The sequence below is a fragment of the Notolabrus celidotus genome, chromosome 9, assembly GCF_009762535.1.
Source record: "Notolabrus celidotus isolate fNotCel1 chromosome 9, fNotCel1.pri, whole genome shotgun sequence".
In the NCBI taxonomy this organism is placed as follows: domain Eukaryota; kingdom Metazoa; phylum Chordata; class Actinopteri; order Labriformes; family Labridae; genus Notolabrus; species Notolabrus celidotus.
This window is the reverse complement of record NC_048280.1, coordinates 36,481,834-36,502,292: the sequence shown is the minus strand read 5'-3', so window position 1 is coordinate 36,502,292 and position 20,459 is coordinate 36,481,834. Positions and strand designations below refer to the sequence as shown.

The 20,459-nt window shown below is 43.1% G+C and overlaps 1 protein-coding gene across 2 annotated transcripts in view; it reads right to left on the bottom strand.

Moving 5' to 3' along the window:
• Positions 1-1,693: 1,693 nt before the first annotated feature.
• Positions 1,694-20,459, bottom strand: part of pdzd2 (PDZ domain containing 2) — a 98,263-nt gene continuing 79,497 nt past the window's right edge. The window contains exons 16-26 of one of the 2 annotated variants that reach the window (XM_034692664.1): positions 19,690-19,777; positions 19,421-19,524; positions 19,028-19,193; positions 16,616-17,517; positions 13,212-13,356; positions 8,837-11,360; positions 8,516-8,615; positions 8,318-8,419; positions 7,938-8,190; positions 3,264-3,401; positions 1,694-2,110 (exon numbers count right to left, since the gene is read on the bottom strand). In XM_034692664.1, coding sequence (XP_034548555.1) covers positions 1,950-2,110; positions 3,264-3,401; positions 7,938-8,190; positions 8,318-8,419; positions 8,516-8,615; positions 8,837-11,360; positions 13,212-13,356; positions 16,616-17,517; positions 19,028-19,193; positions 19,421-19,524; positions 19,690-19,777 — 4,683 coding nt within the window. In that variant the 3' untranslated portion in view covers positions 1,694-1,949. The remainder of the gene's footprint in view (positions 2,111-3,263; positions 3,402-7,937; positions 8,191-8,317; positions 8,420-8,515; positions 8,616-8,836; positions 11,361-13,211; positions 13,357-16,615; positions 17,518-19,027; positions 19,194-19,420; positions 19,525-19,689; positions 19,778-20,459) is intronic. The other variant, XM_034692665.1, reaches the window with a different exon arrangement.

Below are 20,459 nucleotides of genomic sequence, written 5' to 3'. Positions count from 1 at the left end.
TTTATGAAAGTTTACTTTTTGAATTAAATTACAAATAAAAATAACTTTAATGTTACTTCAATTATTTGAGAGTAGTGCTGGGTGATACCCACAGACTGTATAAAATATGGACGTAGTATCAGTGACGTCACTCATCTGTTTCTAAAGCGCTGTTTTGAAGCCAATCGACGACGGCAGCCATATTGCTGCTGTCGAGCGAGTGTGAGGTAAAGAGGCGGGCTTTGAGCCTCCTAGCTAACAGCTACAGTGTTCTCGCCTGTCAATCAAATCAGCTGTGCCTCTCATTGGAAGACTTGTAATCTCTATATCTTTGGAATTGCCGCGTTATGAATAAATTCACACCCCGTACAGTGTGTGCTGATAGAGAAATGAGCTATCCAGACTACACTTGCCTTTTGAACCAGACTGTAAACATGTTTATTTCTGCTGTAAAGATCGTCTTCTTTGAATTTGTGTGTATGTGGTTACCGGAACTTCAGGGGCCAGCCTCTAGTGGACACTCAATGAACTGCAGTTTATAACACTTCTGCATTGGACTCATATTTTTAGACCGTAGGTACTGCTTGGCGATACCACACTTTTATGATTGGATACAATACTGATTACTTTTTTGGCATATTTATTCGATACCGATACTAAAAAATTTAATAAAATTGAAAGACAACTCCCACCACATCACCCCCGTCCTCCAGCAGCTTCACTGGCTACCGGTCAAACTCAGAATCAACTTCAAAATCCTCCTGCATACATTTAAGGCCATCCACAACCTCTCCCCCCTGTATCTGTCTGATCTCCTCCACATTGTCACCCCCTCTCGCTCCCTCAGGTCTTCCTCCTCCCTCCACCTCTCTGTGCCCCCTGCCCGTCTCAGCACCATGGGGAGCAGAGCTTTCAGTCCCTCTGCTCCCCAACTCTGGAACTCACTCCCACCAGACATCCAAAACTCTGGCTCACTACCCCTCTTCAAATCAAAACTCAAAACCCATCTGTTTCAAACAGCATTCTCTGACTAATTTCACTGCTTCATTTTAACTGTTAATTTTGATTGTTGTTTTATTTATTTTATTGTGTTATTGTATTTATTGTGTTTTAATCTTTCTGTAAAATAGCCTTGAGTGTTGAGAAAGACGCTTTTAAATAAAAATGTATTATTATTATTGTTATGACAAATACTGTTTATTTACCAACTTTAATATGTTTAATTAATATTCAATTCTAATGTAATTCAATAAAAAAAAACTGTGTTATGAATTGTTTTACTTTTAAGACACTTTTAGCAACTGCCATTAATTTATGACAAGAAATAAGATCCTCTATTTAAATTCTCTGAGTGGAAAGCTTAAAACAGCCTCTTCACCATGACTACTGGCAAAGTGTCGGTACAAAACTTTGGGGTAAGTTACCCTAAAAGAATGAGAAGTTACACATGCGCTTTTATTTCACATTTATTAATTAGTATTAAAATGTTATTGGAGTAATCAATCCTCAAATGAGTAGCGTTTGAATATCGATATACTGATACCACAGAATCGATGCGCCCATCACTATTTGAGATGCTCCTGTATGTGTTACCTCTGTACAGGAGAGGCCTCTGATTGGCTGTTGGGGACACCCGGTCAGGACTTAGAGATTTGAGCAATGTAAATGTCAGTTATGCTCAATCTGAAGCTTCAATGATTCAGAACTTCACACGTCTTTTCACAAACCGACTTTATTAAAAAACAAAACAACAAACATCCAAGTAGGTTTCTTTTTTTGTGGTTTTCAAAGTGAATCTGTTGTAAACAAACTGCACGTTCCACCTGAAGGAAATCATGATTCAGCATTTCACATCACATTAGTTAGTGGTCCATCCAATCTGACCCAGCTGAGAGTACAAACACATTTCATAGGAGTCAAAGTCCACCTGAGTCCTCCTGATTGTCCTCGCTCTGATTCTAAAGTCTCAGTCAGGTCCTGGGTTTTCGAATGAGGAGCTGGTTTGGTCCTTCCTCTGTGGATTTGATGATCCTCCAGGCATCGTGGTGCATGAGTCCCTCCATAGAACAGTCGTTAATGGACAGGACTTCATCCCCAACCTGGATAACCCCGGACAGCTCTGCAGCGCCCCCTGATGGAGAAGAGAAGCACTGTTCTGAAGTGTTCAGACATGAGGGACTTTAGGCCTTTTTCGACCAGAGGAACTTTACCCCGGAACTACATGTGTTTCGACCGGTGGACCCAGGGTCTAAATTTAGTTCAGGGGTAGTTAATCTCCCCCCCGAAAAGCCCCTGCTAGGGGGGTAGTACTTTTCAAAGGTCCCGGGACTTTCGGGGGGCAGGGCCTGCGATGCTGAACGTGTCTGATTGGTAGATTAACCTCAGTGTTTTTATTCCTCCCTCCGTCCACAATAACATCACACACATCTGTGATTCACTTGATTTCTCTTTCTTTCATTAGTTTTTATTTGTTCTATCTTTTTTGTATGTGTGTGTACTTTTCAAAAGAAGAAGCTGTGATTCTCTTGATTTAGCAGCTTGTAACAGTAGTCTTCTCTCAGCCCACCGTGAATGCGTCTCTCCCGGTGTTCCGGTTTTAAAAGTGACCCTGTAAACTGGAGACCTTCAGCTGAACGTGTCAGTGTTTGTGGAGTTTACACAGCTGTTGAAACACAGAGGGAGTTCCTGGGAATGCAAACTAGTTTAGTTTTTATTAAGATTTCAAAATATCCTCATCAGATATTTAATGATGGTCTAAAGACGTTTATGAGGGATGCATCCGGCTGAAAGTCTCCAGTTAACAGGGTCGCTGTTTAAACCAAAACACCGGCCGATCTCTGCGATCACGGCTTTTTGAGTTCAAAAGGATTTTAAAGGCGTGTTGAAACGTCTTTGCTACTCGCGCTTATCTCCTCTCACGTGTTGATTCAGTGAATCCATCTGTGATGAATATAGCACCATCTAAAACAGACCAGCTGAGTCTCTTCATGCTAACAGGCTAACTGTTGTGTTGCTCATAATGATACCTGCCTGTCTGTCTGCTTCTATGGTGTCATCTGTGATGAATGGTATTCCTCTTTGTTTTACTGCCCTCTACTGGTCTGGTGGTGTAGTGCATTTACTTTTATTTTCTCCATATGTCACTGGACTGATTTGCACAATCTAACCGGGACTTCAGCCCGCGGTTGAAACGCAGACAACAATGGGGGCACAGGAACCTTTTAGTTCAAGGGAAAGTAGTTCTGGGGGCTTAAAGACCCCGGAACTCTTGGTCAAAGACTCACCTGCGAAGATGCGCTTGACAGTCAGAGGCCGGTCTCCCCCCTGGCTTGAGGACTTTCCCCCCTCCAGACTGAAGCCCAGACCAGCTGAGGTTTTGTGAAGCTCCACCTTTAGAGCCCCGTCTGGACCCACATCCACCACTGAGGAAAACAACAGCAGGTGAGTTATCTCCACAGGTAGCTATAAAGAGCTGCGTCCTTAGAGAGACGTTCAACAAGCTAATGAAAGCTAACTCTGTGATATGAAGAACTTTAATCATGCGGAGATCATCAGTAGCATTAAAAGGTATAAAGAAGATATAAACAAGTTAACTCTGAGTATTTGAAGATAGTTTCTTTATGCAGCTAAATAATAAAATAGTTCCTATTGTTGTTATCAGACCCTGATCTATGTGTCAGTGTCTGGACCTGAAAGGGGACGACCAGTCATTGTAATCCCCTCCGCTTACGCCAAACAGCTCTGCAATCTCCTTCACTTTAAAGCCATGTAACATATAATGTTCAATGATTTCGAAGGGGATGTTAATGGCTGGTCGTCCCCTGACTGATAACAGGTTGGTTAGGGCATCCTCGTTAATATCTGTGTCCGTGACAGCTGAATATTCGGACAGAGTCTCCATGATGTGCTCGACTTGGTCAATGAGCCTAACTCAGAAACATTTCTCTGCTCCACCTGGTCAGCCAGGTGAGACTGGAGACTGACTGTTCCTCCCTGCCAAAGAACGCCATGCTCTCCAAAGGTCCAGTGAGCTGAGGAAAGGACCGTGCAGAGCGCCACAACAGACTCTTCTTCTGTGGACCTCTTTGTCTGACAGATCACACCAGGGTTAAAGAGCACACCTCCAGCTTCCCGTACTGGATGCATAGGTAGAAACGGTCTGCGAGGTGAAGCCCGACATCACTTTCTTGCGCCCTGCACATTGCGATTTCATTTTCCAGTTGGTTGGAATTTTGTTACAGATTAAGCAGGGCAGATTTGAAAAACGAAAAAGCAACATGCTTTCTGTTTTCATTTCAATTGTCTTACAAAATGTGCAAGCTTGAACATGAAAGTTAAAATAAAAAAAGGAAGGATTGCTACTAAAAAGAACAATCAATGACATCACTCCTAAACAGTACAGTGTCCTGAAAATCATTGCAAACCTTAATCATGTCACAGAATCCCATTTTATTGCTATTTTGAATGAATTTGAATGGAAAACGTCTTTTGTTTGTTTGTTTGTTTTAAAATCTGCTACATATCTTGAAAAATGAAAAATGCCTGTTCTTTTGTTTTCCGATTTGCATTTCAGAACTGGAAATAGAATTTTAATTGTGTCAAATAATTAAAATTGTTGAAGACTAATATTAAAATGGATTATTGAACATTCATTTTAGTTCTGAGTCACATAATGCACCCATATTTGGAAAATTTATAAGCATTTCTATGATGCAATTAACTTTTCAAATTAGCTTTTTCCTTTTAATTCTGGTGCATGTTTGCTTCCATAGCTGTGTGACATCACGTGAAACCCACAGATAAGAGAAGACAGAAGAGACGGAGTAACTAACATGAGCTTTAGGTCTGACTGATGTTATAGAAATGAAGCTTTTAAAGACATTCAAAGATTTAACTTCACAATAAATCAAACTAAACTTCAGGAGTTCCACTAAAACGCTGTTCATCGAGCTAAGTTCAGAATCCTCTGAATATACTTGTTCAGTGTGTTTACTCTACAACATCTGAGCACTAACACGACTCATTTTTAGATTTACAATCAACTAGATGTCAATATTAGAGTCAGACATTATGACTCATCATCTAACGTCCCGTTGTAGATCAGGGTGTTAGAGGTTTGGAGAAATGACCTGAGGTGGACCTCCCACATAGACACAATCAGGAAAAAGGCCCAGCAGAGGATGTACTTCCTGCGTCAGCTCAGGAAGTTCAACCTGCTGATCATGTTCTACACCTCCATCATCCAGTCTGTTCTGTGCACCTCCATCACTGTCTGGTTTGGATCTCCAACCAATCTAGACAGACACAGGGTGCATCTCAAAGCTCTAAATTGCAGTCTCCTCGCTCCTCGCTCCTCGGTCGAACCGGAAGTAGTTACTGACGCGCCATTTTAACTTGCGTCCCAAAGCTCTAAACGCTGCTGGAGGAGCGAGGAGACTGATCCGAGGAGGGATAATCGAGGAAACACGAGAGCAGACTTTGCGGAAGTCTTTTCTCTGACAGACACGCCCCCTTATCGAATATCACTCACCGATTGGACGCTGCAGCGGCTCGGACTTAACCGTAACTTAACATCAGCTGAGTTTAATAACAGAGAAAAGACGGACCTTAAAACTGTCCCTAAGGGTGCCCTGAAACAGACCTTAAAACAGTCACTAAGGGTGCCCTGAAACAGACCTTAAAACAGTCATTAAGGGTGCCCTGAAACAGACCTTAAAACAGTCACTAAGGGTGACCTGAAACAGACCTTAAAACAGTCACTAAGGGTGCCCTGAAACAGACCTTAAAACAGTCATTAAGGGTGCCCTGAAACAGACCTTAAAACAGTCACTAAGGGTGACCTGAAACAGACCTTAAAACAGTCACTAAGGGTGCCCTGAAACAGACCTTAAAACAGTCACTAAGGGTGCCCTGAAACAGATCATAAACATCCGTCGGTTTCTAAACAGTCTGTATGATGAGCTGAGATTGAAAAGTGTTTGATGTGAATTTTAAAAACAAAATACTGATTGCAAAATCATAAATTCAATATAACAGAGGATGGATTATGTTATATCTGATTGTTTTTGTCAGATTCACTGTCTAATGAAGTAGAGTAATAGAGTCTAACATCATTGATAGAATATATATCAATGATCAGTTATTCCTCCTGTTAGTTTCCCTGTTTGTTCTGGTTTTCTTCATGAAGAGAAGTCTGACTGTAAAGTTTGTCTGTTAGTAAAAACACTTGTTATATTTCCTGTCAGGTTAATAAAGTTTCATATGAGGCTGATCATTAATGAGCACAGGGTTTGAAAAGAGTTGCATTGTTTCTATTTTCCCTTAAAGTAATAAATAATTTAATAATGAGGCATTTTACTGATGAATGGATCCGTGATGCTTCAGGACAGAATAAACAGAGAGCTGATTCTCTTCATGTGCAGGTGTGTGTTAAACAGGTAAACACAGAGACAGAGCTCTGTTACTGTTTATATTGATCAGAGTTATTACAGTGAACATGTGTGCAGACACAAACAGCTGTTAAAGCCGTCATCACAAACCGACGTCACTTCACGTGACGCTCCGGAGGAGAGGACGTCTCATTTCTCTAAATACAAATCTCCTCTCTCCTCTGGTTTCATTTCCTCGCATCTCTGGTGGGCGGGACTAAAGGCTGATTTATACTTCTGCGTCAAATCGACGGCGTAGCCTACGCCGTAGGTCCGCGTAGCTCCCGTACCTACGCAGAGGCCTACGCACGTAGCTGACGTGCACCTCCTCCAAAATGTAACTCCCCGTAGAGCCGACGCGGACCGCAAGCTCTGTGATTGGTCCGCTCGACGGCTTTGTCTTTCCCGCATTCACAGCACTTCCGGGATCCCGGACATCGGCCACACATCGGCCGTGTATTTCATCTCCTCCTCTCTATTCTTCATGTAATCATGTCTGTATGATAAACAGCAACATGTATCAGCTGTAGATTAACAGAACACGCTCTGAATCTCTGTGGAAAAGTAAACAGAGATCGTAGCGGGACCGGAAGCAGGCGACCGGCTATCAGAGAGACCACACTGCCCTCAAGTGTTTCGGAGGAGAATTGCTGCGCGACACAGACACACAAGTATGTGGTGCTCATGTCTGCGTCAGCCCCTGCTGCGTAGGGGCGACGCAGAAGTATAAATCAGCCTTAAGACACGAGGAAGAGACGCGAGGATGGACGTTTAGAGCTTTGAGATGCACCCACAGACTGCAACGGACTATAAGGACTGCAGAAAAAATCATCGGTGTCGACCTGCCCCCCATCCAGGACTTGTACCGGTCCCGGGTCAGGAAACGGGCAGGTAGCATCACCGCTGACCCCTCACACCCTGGACACAAATTCTTCAAACTCCTCCCCTCCGGCAGGCGCTACAGATCACTGTGCGCCAAAACAACCCGCCATAAGAACAGTTTCTTCCCCCAGGCTGTCACTCTGATGAACACTAAACCATAACAGTGTCATACCTGTCAGATAAATACTCTCTGTAAATATACATGTAGATATACAATGCAACAATTCTCCAAGCAGAATTCTATTTTTTGTATTATTTAACTTCTATTTTATAATGTAAAACTACCTCTGCTACTCACCACTGCACTTTATCATATTATTTTAGCCTGTACATATTAGTCATGCCTATTGTTGTTCTTTTGTATTTATAGCTAAGGTTATTGTTATTATATTTTTATTTTATGTTTTATTTGTAGGTCTTATTCTTATTCTTATGCCTTGTACAAAGAGAGCACAGTTTACTAAAGTCAAATTCCTTGTGTGTTCAAGCATACATGGCCAATAAAGCTAATTCTGATTCTGATTCTGAAATGAAGCATCAGAAAAACTCTTTAGACATCACAACAACTAAAACACTGATTCTGTCCTGGCTCCAATGTTTGGATTAAAGAGACACAGAGGACAGAACCTCTGAGAGGTTGGGTCTCACCTGATCCAGCTCCTGAAGGCCTCTTCCTGTTGGAGCCCGTCCTCTTCGGCTCGTCTCCCGTGTCCTGTCTCTGCTCGGCGTCTCTCCTGATGATCACTGAAGCCTGATTGGACAGCCGGGCTTGATGCAGGCAGGACACGGCCTCCCCGTGGGTCTTACCCTCCAGACTGGAGCCGTTTATGGACACGATGCTGTCTCCTCTCTGGATCGTCCCCTCCAGGCTCGCCGCTCCTTTAGTGAAGACTCGATGGACCTGAACACAGACCAGATTAAAAACTGCCTCAGTGTTTCTACAATCTCAGAGGACTTCTTACTCCCCCCTAGTGGTGGTATCAGGAAAAACACCAGGTCACAACTCTTCCCCCACACACTGTACTCACAGTTATCGTCTTCTGCTCGAGGTCCACTCCACCCGCGATACTGAAACCCAGTCCTGATCCTTCTTCTTTACTCAGGACTACCAGGAGAGTTTCATCGTGGACCTGCAGAGTTCAGACGGACTGTGAAGTCTGCTGGATGTGTTGTGTATTAAAGTACTGGAGCACTACGTCTGAGCAGTATCAGGAGTACGGTGTTACCTCTGAGAGAGCATTCACCTCCTGCAGCAGAGCCGGCACGTCTGAAATCACGGTCTGAAGCTTTTGTTGACTCGCAGGAGAAGCAGACAGATCCTTCAGACTGGACACACAAAGAGTCAGAGGTCAGAGTTTCTAATGATTATTAAAACCTCTGTGGACTAAAAACAGGACACAAAAAACAACTTCTAACAAGCTGGTTTATCAGATTATTGGAGCACAGCTCAGTGGTCTCCGTCCCTCATAAGACCGGGGCCCTGAGCTCATCCTCCCTCACATAAAGGCCTCACTGGGTTTCTAATGTGATCTAATATCGCTCCTCACCTGATGGACCAGCCGGCTCGTTGTCCGTGGGTCTCTGTCCTTTGTGGGGTTTCCTCTGTGGATCCACCGTCAGCCGGACTCACCCTGGTCAGGGGTGGAGATGGGGCGCTGTCAGTCTCTGTGGATGTGGGGGGTACAGTGGGGTGGCCTCCTGGCTCAGTTCTCTCCTCTGACACCCCTCTGGTGAAGTCTTCTGTGCAGATCTTTTCCAGCTCAGGCATGCTGAGTGCTCGGAGCTGCCTCAGCCGACTGCGGGCCAGTTTCCCATGTTTCCTGCGCAGCACCTGAGGGGTCCCGGTCTGAGCTCTGTGGCCTCCAGCCTCAGACAGGGGATCTGCTTTACAGCCCGGATCAGGGAGCTCCAGGTTTATCAGGGTGATGGTGGATGGAGACTTCCCCAGCAGAGGTGTGGAGGAGATCAAGTTCTCCATGTAAGGGCTGAAGCTCCTGTGCCGGGTCTGGCAGTCTGCTGAATTCACCAGGTCCATGTAACCAGCGATCCTTTGGCCGAGCGAGGCCCGGTACGCCAGAGCGTAAGACTGGATGTCAGAGCTTCGGGACACCGGCTTGTCAAAGTGAGCCAGGTTCTCGAAGGACTTGATCTTGTGCCGGACAGAGAAGGGGTTGTACTTCTCAGACTCAGAGGGGTAGCTCTGCTTCTCCATGGACTTGATGTAAAACCTGGACACTCCAGACCTCAGGTTCTCACTGATCTCCACAGCGGGGCCGTGTTTGGAGCCGTTACTCATGGTGGAGTCTTTGGTTACACAGAGAGTACCAAGGACTGAGTTAGAGACCATGCCGTTAGTCCTCTCTGCTGCTGGATCTCTCTCAGCCGGTTTAGAATGAACCGTGTCACTGTGTGATGCTGGACCAGATAAAGGGGACAGGCGGACCTCTATGAACGTCCTCTGAGTTGCGGGTTGACGGGGTCTTTCCTGAGCTTTGACTGTGTCTCTGGAGTCTGGATGGAGGTCCCTGTCCGTGGCTGGCTGAGTGGTTTGTGATGAGCCATCAGAAGGTCTGTGGTCACTCAGCACTCTCTGCCTGTCACTGAGGTCCGGCGAGGCCACGCTGCTTGCAGGGACGCTGCTCGCAGGGACGCTGCTCACAGGGACGCCGCTCTCAGGGACGCCGCTCGCAGGAACGCCGCTCGCAGGGACGCCGCTCGCAGGGACGCCGCTCACAGGGACGCTGCTCTGAGGGACGCCGCTCGCAGGGACGCGGCTCTCAGGGACGCTGCTCGCAGGGACGCTGCTCGCAGGGACGCCGCTCTCAGGGATGCCGCTCGCAGGGACGCTGCTCGCAGGCTGCTGATTGGTCTTTGAGAGGCCGGGTCCGGCTGCTGTTGGCAGTGATTTGGTGGATTTAATGTTTGCAGGACTTTCACTCTCGGTACTCTGATGGTTCCTGCTTTTTATACTCAGACCCTTCAGTTTAGGAATGTTTGGCTTTATGAGAGTTTCAGACAGAGGTTTGGAGCTCCTCACTGGACTCTCTGGACCCTCAAACAGCTTCAGCTCTGGGCTTTTCTTTAGGAGAGAGTTCGTTCTGCTCTCTAAGACCTTTTCTGTGGATGTGGACAGTTTGGGATCTGATCTGTTGATCCCTGGACCTGAGCTCTCAGATTTCCCTGATGCTGAATGAGGTGTCTGTAAGTGCTTCAGTAGCTCTGAGGTTGGAGAGGACTCTGCAGGAGGACCCTGCGTGATGCTGTGGGACCCTGGAGGGGAGGGGCCTCTGTAAACACTCAGACTTCCACATTTGGATGACACACATGCTTTGACTTCGTTACAGGGTTCGATGGCACTGTCCATGAGGGGGTCTATAGAGGACTCAGCCACTGGTTCCCCTGCAGAACAGACCTGAGAGCACAGTGCTGCTGTAACAGAGGAGCTCTGATCCAGGTGTGGACTCTGACTCCTGCTTTGGTGTGAAGGTGAATACCCGTTTGCCTGAGGTTGCTGCACATCATAGGAACAGAGCTCCACCTCCTCTTCCTCTGATGAAGGCTCAGGATGACCTCTGTCGGGTGTCTTATCGACCAGCAGGCTGCCGTCAGCGGTGGAGTCGCTGTCTGAGTCGTCTCCTGTGCTGTACATACTTTTAGGAGCAGCATCAGGATGGTTCACATGTGCTGACTCCACAGAGAGGACGTCATGCTCAACATCTCCCATGATGCAACAGTCCTGCAGCTCGGACTGTGATGGAGGTTTCTCTGTAGGAGTCACAGTCGGTTTGTTGGAACGGTCAGATCCATGCTCATCAGACGAGGTCTCGAAGGAGAACTTAGTGTTTGTGCTCTTGTCACTGCTGGGGCTCAGTCCTGATAAGATATCATCGATGTTAGTGACGGGGATTTTAAACTCATCCTCAGTTTCATTCACGAGGTTGGGATTTCCTGAACTTTCGCTCGTCTTTGCTCCCTCGTCAAGTGTCCCCTGAACAGCTCGGGGAGCTTTCTGTCTGCCGGCCCCGTCACTGCTTCCTGAAGACATCTTCAGACTGGAGAGTCGATCTACAGCTGGGGACAGAATGTTCACACTTTAATCAGGATTCAAAGAGAAGTTCCTTACAGCACAGACTATTTCCACTTTATAATTCTTCCTCTTATACAGTGTTTGTTTGTTCACAATAATGTCTGAGGAGGAAACAAAGCAAACCAAGTGAACATATTTAGTCTTGTTGTGAAGATTGATGCGATAACAACATGGCTTAAGGCTCATTTCCACCAATTGTAACAGGAACCTTTAGTACCAGGATCTTTTCTTAAAAGATACTGAATTGTTTCTATGCAACCTGCAACCACAGCGGCTTGAAGTCCCTGGAGGAATATGCAATGTTTAATGTTAAACCTAAATGTTAAATCTAAATGTTAAATATGGGCCCATCGCCCATAATGTGCACTGATTAAGCAGAAAATGTTTAAAGGCAGTTTTGGAGGCCACAAAGAGATTTCACAACACTCAGAGACAGAACTGACCCAGTCTATGGGACGGACAGGCTAAGTTGCTATTGCTAAGTCTGTATCACTTTCTGAAGCTTTTATTTGGTATTTCTGCTAGACAGCAGTGTGAATTTGTATATTAGATAAATATTTAGGATAGCAGAGCAACATTTAACATTTATATTTAACATTTAAGATGTACATATATATTAAGCATTTAACATGTACATTTATATTTAACATTTATATTTATATTTAACATTTATCTTTAAAAGTTCTATTAATATTTAACATTAATATTAATATTTAACATTTATATTTAACATTTATATTCATATTTAACATTTATATTTAACATTTATATTCATATTTAACATTTAGATTAATATTTAACATTTAGATTCATATTCAACATTTAGATTCATATTTAACATTTAGATTCATATTTAACATTTATATTGATGATCTAAAATGTAGATTTATGTTTAACATTTATCTTTAACATTTATATTCATATTTAGCATGTACATTTATATTTAACATTTAGATTCATATTTAACATTTAGATTTTTATTTAACATTTATCTTTAAAGTTCTATTAATATTTAACATTTATATTAATATTTAACATTCATATTTAACATTTGTATTCATATTTAACATTTATATTTATATTTAACATTTATATATAACATTTATATTTAACATTTATATATAACATTTCTATTTAACATTTATATATAACATTTCTATTTAACATTTATATATAACATTTCTATTTAACATTTATATATAACATTTATATTTAACATTTATATTCATATTTAACATTTAGATTCATATTTAACATTTATATATAACATTTATATATAACATTTCTATTCATATTTAACATTTAGATTCATATTTAACATTTAGATTCATTGTTAACATTTAGATTTATGATCTAAAACGTAGATTTATGTTTAACATTTATCTTTAACATTTATATTCATATTCAACATGTACATTTATATTTAACATTTAGATTCATATTTAACATTTAGATTTATGAATTAACATTAATATCTATATTTGACATTTATCTTTAACATTTAAATTCATATTAAACATTTAGATTTAACAATCAACATTTAGATTTAATATTAATATTTATACTTAGCATTTGGATTTAACAGTGATTGTAACTTAATATATTTTTCACAACAAAATGAAATGTGAAGAAGACCACAAATATTGTAAAAAGAGTGACTTTTAAAAAAGTAAACTAGGTTTTTAAGTTATTTAACAGCTGAATGTGGAGAATGTTGCTGTTATTTTCAGTGTGCACAACAAACAGGGCCTCATACAAAGCATGCCAAAGTAAGAGTCCAAATAAAGGCATCCACACTGATATAACCGACTCCAGAGTAGAGAGGGTTTGAATACCTGAAACTGGTTTCTTCACTTCCATGGTCAGTGTGGTAGGAAGGTTGAGCATGAGCTGGCAGATCTCCTGGTAGCTCGAGGAGCAAATCAGTTTCTCTCCAATCTTCACGATCTCATCTCCAGGACACAGCCTGCCTGCAGACTCCTGTGAGTTCAGGATGAAACAAAAGAGAGGGATCAGGGAGACAGGATCACCTGCACTCAAAGCTCAAAGACCATTAAACAAGGCTTTCAGTTTAACACACTGATGTAATGATTTAATGAGCGCTGTGGAAAACATGCACGTCAACAAATTCCAGGTGCAGCTGCCAGCAAACAGAGAGTGTCCTCTCAGAGAGTGTGAGCGCTCCGGGACTCATTAATGACACTCGTTAATGAGCCACGATAAGTGCACGGTCACTTTTTCACTGAGCTGAGTGTGTGTGCTGCTTTCTCTCTCTGGAGCTGAGAACAAGTCCGTCTCACTGTAGGACTGATCCTTCAGGGTGAACACAGACTGTGCTGTAGTGTTTCCTGTCCAGTCTGATAAAGACAGAACCTGACCATGTCCACTCCCTCTCTCCTCCTCTCCTCTGCCCTGGGCCTCTTCACTCTGACTCTCTGTCTGTGATGCCTTCAGGCTTTCATTTGACTCCAGATACTCACTCCTCCATCCGCCCAGCAATCCCCTCATTCCCTTTATCTGACCTCTGACATCCGTGTTTCCACTTGCAGCTCATTTCCTCATCAACCGTGAGGCCGTAAACCAGCGGGGTGCAAATTATACAATCCAATGTATTCACACAGCAGCCGTTTTCCTCTGACATCCCACTCAGAGGAATGCTGCTATGATGCCATATTTCTGCTTTCCAGGTTACACATGTAGAAAAGAGGCTACGTGGGAAATGTTATCATTTCACGAGATCCTTATTCATCATGCATGAGACTGCAGAAAAACTGGTCCATGCATTTGTTACCTCCAGGCTAGATTACTGTAATTCCCTTTTATCAGGCTGCACTAATAAGTCTCTGAAGACTCTTCAGCTGGTCTAAAACACTGCAGCTCAAGTACTGACTAGAACCAGGAAGAGGGAGCACATCTCTCCAGTGTTAGCTTCTCTACACTGACTCCCCATAAAATCTAGACTAGAATTTAAAATCCTTCTTCTGACCTCCAAAGCTCTTAATGATCAGACACCTTCATATCTTAAAGAGCTCATAGTGCCCTATTACCCCTCTAGAACTCTAAGCTCCCAACATGCAGGCCTGCTGGTCCTACCTAAAGTCTCTAAAAGTAGTATGGGAGGTAGAACCTTCAGTTATCAGGCCCCTCTCCTTTGGAATCATCTACCAGTCAGGGTCCGGGAGGCAGACACCCTCTCTACTTTTAAGAGTAGGCTTCAAACTTTCCTTTATTTATTTATTTATTTATTAGTTTATTTGACAGGGGCCATGCAAAACAAAAACTGTCAAGCCAGAGTTAGCTATAAACTAATTTTCATCTGTGGTCCCTGGGCAGGAAGATGTTAACAAATGTACAATACAAAAAAACATTTAAAGGTGACATATCACGCTTTTTTCATCAATGTATATTGGTCTAAGAGGTCCCCAAAACATGTCTTTAAAGTTTATGCTCAAAAAAACACTTTGAAATCAGATTTTGGTCTGCCTGAAAAACCCTCTTCTTCAGTCCTCCTCAGAACACTCTGTTTTCTCTCTGACCACGCCCCCTCAGGAAGTGGATGTGCCCTCGGCTCTCCAGCACGTTGATCTAATGTTTACATGTTGGCTGAATATACACGGCTGCTCACAGACCCGCGTTACTTCAACCCTCTGAATCTGATCCAGAATCTGATCCTGACAGAGAGGCGCCTGTAGCAGGACCTTTCTGAAGGATTGGTCACAGATTTAGTGTTTCTTGTTGTTTTATTTATCAGTATGTCGACGTGTGTCTTGGTACACAGCTACGAACATGTAGCTAACTAGCGCTAGCACTTATCCATGATAAATAAAAATCATCCACTAGATCTTCAAATCTGCAGACGTGGGGAGTAAAACCGACCTCTGCCAGAAAGGCAGCGGGACCTTTTATGAAGGATTGGTCACAGATTTAGTGTTTCTTGTTGTTTTATATGTCAGTATGTAGACGTATGTCTTGGTACACAGCTACAGCTACAGCTACAGCTACAGCTACAGCTACAGCTACAGCTACAGCTACAGCTACAGCTACAGCTACAGCTACAGCTACAGCTACGACATGTAGCTATGTAGCTATGCTAACTAGCGCTAGCACTTTTCCATGGCAAATAAAAATCATCCACTAGATCTTCAAATCTGTAGACGTGGGGAGTAAAACCGACCTCTGTGTTTATTAAGACAGCCTACAACTAGCATGCCTCCCTCCTAAGCTCCTTGTTAGCACACATGTGTGCAGGGAATGAAAAACAGAGGAGGGATTCAGTATTATTTTATACAGTCTATGGGCTGAACAAGCTCTGAGCTCTGACTCCGTGACAGACCGGATATTGTTGTTACGTAACAAAAACACTGAAGTCTGAAACGGCTGGTTTCACACACATTTACAGAAAGGTGGAGAAATCAGAACAGGGGCAGAATGGATTTTTTTCATTCTCGGGGGGTTTGTAGACATGCCAGGGACACATATTTCAGGTAAAGAACCATTAAAAAGTCAATTTTGCATGATATGTCACCTTTAAAACAATACATAGGCTACTCAACACAGTCCATCACTAATAACGACACATTTAAAATTACATTTCATTGTCTCTAATTTGATGCATTCAGATGATCACATGATGGTTTTTCCTTGAGCCATAATTTCAGTGTACTTTAAAAAACACTGAGGCTTGTACAGTCTCTAAGGTGGGTAGGAATTGAGTTCCATTTTCCTGCTGCTCTGACTGAAAATGCAGACTGTCCAAATGCAGTCTTCTTACGTTTAGCTGAACAGTCTCCTCTTGCTGATGCCCTGGTCTCCCTAAGATTGTTCCTGCAGAGTAACACACATTGTTTAAGTGGTGGTGGGGCCTGATCATGAACTAATTTATACATCAGACACATATCTACATAACAAAGGAAACTGTCAAGGGTCATTAGGTTATATTTTGTAATGATTTTACAGTGGTGGTAGTTCCTTGTTTTTTTATCTAGGGTTTTATGATAAAGCTTATAGTTAGAGCTGGATCAGGCTTGGACCAGCTCTTAGTTATGCTGCTATAGGCTTAGACTGCCGAGGGAACTGGTACACTGAGCTCTCTCAGCGCTCTTGTGTCTCAGCAGATGTGTGTCTAACATGAGTCTGGTTCTGCACAATGGTTCTGCCTGTTAAAGGACTTGGGATAGCTTTTGTTGTGATTTGGTCCTGCAGGAATAAAAGTGGATTGATTGGTTGAAAGCAGTCCTACCCTGTCTGCTGCTCCTCCAGGTTTCAACCCGGTGATGAGGACCTTCAGAGGGGAGGACATGATCTCCAGGTCGAGTCCATATGACTCGTCTTCAGTCCTCCACAGTGTCACAGTGTCGATGGTACAAACACCTGCCAGCTCACTGGCCTCTCCCTTCTTACAGTGAGGAAGACCAGGACCAGGAGCAGACCTGGTGTTTCTCCCGCCCTGGGTTGGAGTCTGTGATGAGGGGAGAGAGGGGTCATCTACTCTAGTCTTCTGCTGCTGGGTCAGGTTTGGTGCCTCAATGCTCATCATACTTTTAACCCGTGTCACTGCTTTGTGCTCCAGCTTTGGGGAGCGCTTGGACTCTAACTGTCCGTCATCTTTGTTCATGTGGGTCTCAGTGTTTAAGGTCAGAGTACCGGGCGCCACACTGCCTGTCAGCCCTGCTCTCAGCTCAGAGGGGTAGCAGATGGCCTTGAAAGGGGACTCAGAACCAGGCGGACCCTCCTCGCTCTGCGAGAAGCTACTGTGAAACAGAGCCGTGGAGTCATTGCTGCCACACCTCTGCAGATCCCCGTCCTCGCTGTCTCCGTCCACATTCAGCGAAGACATAGCGGACATGATGGCTGACGTGGTTTTGGAAACGTGGGCTTCTGTCGCGTCACTGAGTTCAACAGAGTCAGTGTTTGTTAATCTGTGAGAGAGTCCAGCGTTATCAGAGTCGTCTTCGTCACTGAGCGGGTCCTCCAAGCACATCACGCGTCTCTGCCGGAGAAGAGGGCTCCGCACCGAGGTGGGACTGGACACGGAGATGGGTGGGCACGCCGTCTCTGCATGCTGGTGGTCCTGGGAGAGGGCAGTGTTCTTGTCCTTGTGTACGGGGTCGCCCTCCCCTTGTGTTAGAGACGGGGTAAAAGCTGAGAATGAGACGGAGGACATTTATTCTTAAAGCAGGAATGATAAGAAGGACATCTCTTAACATATAAACCAGAATCACCTGATACGTCTGGATACAACATCTCAACATGAAACTTTACCTGCAGCACCGGCAGCTTTTTTTACTCACTCTTACCAAGGTTTGAGCTTTTTGTGTCAGTGCATACCTGAAGTAAAGGTGCATTTGGACCAAGAGTTCCAGGTCTTTTAACCCGCAGAACTACTTCCCCCTGAACTAAAAGGTTCCTGTGCCCCCGTTGTTGTCTGCGTTTCGACCGCGGGCTGAAGTCCCGGGTAGATTGTGTAAATCAGGCCAGTGATGTAAGGAGGGAAAAAAGTAAATGCACTACACCACCAGACCAGTAGAGGGCAGTAAAACAAAGAGGAATGCCATTCATCACAGATGACACCATAGAAGCAGACGGACAGGCAGGTATCATTATGAGCAACACAACAGTTAGCCTGTTAGCATGAAGAGACTCAGCTGCTCTGTTTTAGATGGTGCTATATTTCATCACAGATGGATTCACTGAATCAACACGTGAGAGGAGATAAGCGCGAGTAGCAAAGACGTTTCAACACGCCTTTAAAATCCTTTTGAACTCAAAAAGCCGTGGCAGAGATCGACCGGTGTTTTGGTTTAAACAGCGACCCTGTTAACTGGAGACTTTCAGCCGGATGCATCCCTCATAAACGTCTTTAGACGATCATTAAATATCTGATGAGGATATTTTGAAATCTTAATAAAAACTAAACTAGTTTGCATTCCCAGGAACTCCCTCTGTGTTTCAACAGCTGTGTAAACTCCACAAACACTGACACGTTCAGCTGAAGGTCTCCAGTTTACAGGGTCACTTTTAAAACCGGAACACCAGGAGAGACGCATACAAAAAAAATAGAACAAATGAAAGAAAGAGAAATCAAGTGAATCACAGATGTGTGTGATGTTATTGTGGACGGTGGGCGGAATAAAAACACTGCGGTTAATCTACCAATCAGACACGTTCAGCATTACAGGCCCTGCCCCCTGAAAGTCCCAGGACCTTTGAAAAGTACTACGCCCCTAACAGGGGCTTTTTAGGGGGGAGATTATCTACCCCTGAACCAAATTTAGACCCTGGGTCCACCGGTCGAAACCCACATAGTTCAGGGGTAAAGTTCCTCTGGTCAAAAAACGCCTTTACTAAATCCTTCTCTGAGAATTAATACCGTTTTAATTCATCTATGACTGTGAACAGGATTTAAAGGGATAGTTCCGTGTTTTTGATGTGGGGTTGTATGAGTTTGATGTCACTGTTAAGCTCGACCCCCTTAATGAGAAACTGTAGTGACAAACAGCACGCAAGCTAGTCTATGGTAAACATTTGCTCTTGTGCGATCTCCCTGTCTTCCCCGCTCTCTGCTCAGAGAGCTTTGAGAGTGACTTTACTTTGAAGCTCCCTGATTGGTCCTCTAACCTTTCTGTGGCGTTTGAATAAAGTGAACATTCACCTTGTGTCTGCGATGAGCTGTCGTCCATGGAGGTGCTGCAGCTCTGCGGGTGGAGCGCCTCGTCGCTGGTGGAGCCCGTCAGCATGGACTCAGAGAGGAACGAGCTGTTGGAGACGTCCTGAGGGAAGTACTGAGACAGCTCAGTCTCTGAGCTTAGTGACCCCTGCTGGAGGAAAGGGAGAAAGGTTTTTAAAGACTTTCTGTAAGTGAAGCTGGGTCAAAGAAACCAGTCCATAAAAGCTAGGTGCTGAATTTAAAACACAGATGGAAAGGTGAATGATGTCTCGCAATTTGCGAAGGTTATCTCTTCAAACATGTGACTTGATAGGAACTATATGTGCGAGAGCTTCTCTTTGTGAAGCTCAGATTAATGAATACTGTTTGAAGTCTTACTCTGCTGGCTGGTTCTAGGAATCTCTTCATGGTCCAGCTGAGAGCAGGCGAGCCGTCTGCCTGGCGCTCCTTCAGGCCTGGGCCCGGACTCTTACAGGACGCACCTGCAGGTTAAACACAGGTATCAGGCACCTGAGACATCTTATAATACTCAGCTCCTGTACCTTTTTATAAACCGTGGTTATAGGTTTCATACTGTAACAGAGGCGTGAGGTAAATATCAGTCAGGCTGTAAAATGATGAGCACTGTAAAGGTTAAGGTGTGTGACCTTGGGGGTGAGAGGAGAGTCTGGTTTTACTCATTTTGTCCCTGAGTGTGGATCGAGCGATGATCTGATCCATCTCCTGCTCTGATACCTGAGGACACAGGATGACAAGAAGCAAGAGTTTAATCACAGCTGCAACAATTAAACATATTATAAACATGTTATAAACAGGTTATAAAGATATGAATATTATAAACATGTTATTAACATTAAAAAAACATGTCATACATATTTTATAAACATATAATCATATTATAAACATGTTATTAACATGTTACAAACATATTATAAACATATAAGCATATTACAAACATGTTATAGACACACAAGAATATGAATAACATGTTTGAAACATATAAACATGTTATAAACATATTATAAGCATATTATAAAACATAATATAAAAATGTTAATGTATTATAAACTATTTATAAACATAATGAACTAGTCCTAAACATTAAAAACATTATAAACAAGTTATGGACGTATAAGAATATAAAAACATATGCAAGTTTTATAAACATATAGGCATATTATAAACATGGTATAGACATGTAAATAAATTATAGACACATTCTAAACATGTTATAAACAGGTTATAGTCATATTATAAACATGAAAATTTATTTTAAACACATTATGAACAAGTTATAATCATATATAGATATAAAAATGTTATATACATGTAAACATGTTATAAACAAAAAACCTAAACATATTATAAACATCTTATGAGAAAGAAATATATTATAAACAAGTTATAAATATTAGAA